The sequence below is a fragment of the Nannospalax galili genome, unplaced genomic scaffold (genome assembly GCF_000622305.1).
Source record: "Nannospalax galili isolate Female #2095 unplaced genomic scaffold, S.galili_v1.0 scaffold278, whole genome shotgun sequence".
Lineage (NCBI taxonomy): Eukaryota > Metazoa > Chordata > Mammalia > Rodentia > Spalacidae > Nannospalax > Nannospalax galili.
In genome coordinates, this window is record NW_008347536.1 from 13,480,429 (window position 1) to 13,483,056 (window position 2,628).

At 43.8% G+C, this 2,628-nt stretch overlaps 1 protein-coding gene across 1 annotated transcript in view; it reads left to right on the forward strand.

The window, feature by feature from the left end:
• Nucleotides 1-2,628, forward strand: part of Thap12 (THAP domain containing 12) — a 28,018-nt gene that overhangs the window by 11,374 nt on the left and 14,016 nt on the right. The window contains exon 3 of the mRNA XM_008844228.3: nt 447-554. Coding sequence (XP_008842450.1) covers nt 447-554 — 108 coding nt within the window. The remainder of the gene's footprint in view (nt 1-446; nt 555-2,628) is intronic.

Genomic DNA, 2,628 nt, shown 5'->3' on the forward strand with positions numbered 1-2,628 from the left:
GTAGCCCCAGCTGGCCTGGAACTCACTATGTAGACCAGGCTGGCTTTGACCCCACAGAGATCTGCCTGCCTCTGCTTCCCGAGTGCTGGGATTAAAGGCATGTACCATCACGCCTGGTGTGAGTCAATGGTAGAATTTTAACTAGTTCTTGGGTCTCCTTAGTCCTAGCCAGTATTTCCATTGTGCCTTGGTAGTTCCCAGTATGAGTAACAACAGTGGAATGACATCAGGTAAGGAGGGGAACATTGTTATAGAACAGAAAAGATGGTAAATTATTTAGGAGACTTGTCTTATAGATTTGCTGAGCTCATGAAAGGACAAAACAGTAAGATCTCTAGAAGGGAAAATGCAAAAACAGGAGTGGTGAAGAAGTACTGGGAAAATCATTTGTGTAGATTTTTTTTTCTGAAGGACTGTTTCTGAATTGATACTTTTTTCTTTTTCAGAGTCCTTATAGGACAGTTCTTCGAGATAACGCAATACCAACAATATTTGATCTTACCAGTCATTTGAATAATCCACATAGCAGACACCGAAAACGAATAAAAGAATTGGTATGTCTTTGGCTCTTCAGCCTTCTCATCTCCTCATAATACTATGATATTAAATATGGAAACATTTATGCTAAAAGTTGATCCAAGTTCTCCATTTCACAAGTGGCATCCTTAATGCTGATTTTTACTTTTTAATTTAAAAAAATTTTATGAGTGTTTTGCTTGCGTGTATGTAAGTGTATCCATGACATGAAATACGCACAGAAGCCAGAAGAGGGTGTCAAATGCCCTGGAACTGGAGTTACTGATGGTTGTTAAGTGCCATGTGGGTGCTGGGAACTGAACCCAAGTTTTCTGCAAGAACAACCAATACTCTTAACCGCTGAGCCATTTCTCCAGCCCGAATGCTGTGATTATTAAGATGGTTAGTCTGTCCTAGTACTATTTAAATTGGAAAAGCTTCTTGAAATATAGCCAGTTGACAGTTGTTAACTTGGGCCAAAGTGTGCTGTTGATTCTAGACCAGTAGCTCCTTGCTTTCCTGGGACTGGTAGTAAAGAAAATGAAACTGACATGTATTTGCAGAACTCAGCACAAAGGAATAAAGAAAAATGAATTTCACTGTTAAATGTTGATGCTGTTTAGAAAAAGTTTAAAATCAGGCTGTGTATATAGGCTCATGCCTTTAATCCCAATACTTAGGAAGCAAATGCAAGTGGATCTCTGTGAGTTTGAGGCCAGTTAGGGCTACGTAGTAAGAAACTGTCTCAAAAAAAAAAAGTTTAAAATCTTTACTTTGAATGGGCATAATTTATATCTGCTTTTATATTCCTTTGATACCTTTCAGCTCTGATAACTGAAACCTACTATCCTGTTGGCCATCAGTGAACACAATAATTCAGATACCTCATTGTCACTAGCAGGGACTATTTTGAGTTGTTCCATTTTGTTACATTGATTTATTTATTCATTCATTCATTCATTCATTCATCAATGCATACATATCACAGGCATGCATGTGGAGGTCAGAGGACAACTTCCAGGAGTCAATTTTTTCTTTCTACCTTGGGATCCTATGATAGGCTTGTGTAGCACTCCCTCCATCTACACACACACACACACACGCACACACACACGCACTCCCCCCAACACATGCCATCTAGTTTTGAGAATAAGATCCTGTTAGTGTGCCTCATGAGTTGAATTGGAATCTCTTTCCTTTTTTACTTTTTATTTTTCTAGAAAAACTTCATGATGTAGGCACTGTCTGCTCTTGAAACCCATATAGAACTTAGTAAAGCTATCAGGGCTTGGGGCAGTTGCAGGAGGGTTTTGTTTGCTATTCCAGTTTCTTGGTTTTCTTTCTCTTCTGTTTTATTATGTTTTCAAATTCTTGATCTTCATCTAGTATTTTTGAATGCTTTGCTTTCTCTATTCCCAAAACTACTTCAATAATGTTTTAAGAGTCAGTAATTTTAGACTTCCCTGGGCTACACAGCCTCTGAGCGTCCTGGTGCCAGCACCTTTCATGGTCCCCAGGAGCCCTCTGGGCCTGGTCCCGCCCTCACCTCCCTTTTTTTCCCTGGGCTGCATAGCCTCTGGTGTCCTGGTGCCAGCACCTTTCCTGGTCCCGCCCTCACCTCCCTTTGCTTCCTGGGCTGTATATCTACTGGTGTCCTGGTGCCAGCACCTTTCCTGGTCCCGCCCTTCCTTCCCTTTGCTTCCTGGGCTGCACAGCCTTCCGGTGTCCTGATGCCAGCACCTTTCCTGGGTAAGTCCAGTGTACCCACCATGCCTTGACTCCCCCAGCCTCTTTCACCCCCCTAGCTCCCCCACCGCATCTCTCCTCCTAGCCTGTGTACTGTCTCATTTCTTGTCTTGGCACCACCAGATACCGGGGCTAAGCTCTCCACCCAGAGCCACCACTGCTTCCTGATCCTTTGCATCCAGACCAACCCAGTTCCTCCCAGTAGTCCCAGGAGCTCTAAGAGCCTCTTCCCACTCCCACCTCCCTTTGCATCCCTGGGTGGCACAGCCACCAGCTTCCTGAGACCACCATCGTTCCTGGGCCCTGCTTCCAGGCCAGCCCAGCCCCCAAATTCCTGAGGGCAGCATCTTTCCTGGAGGGATCCAG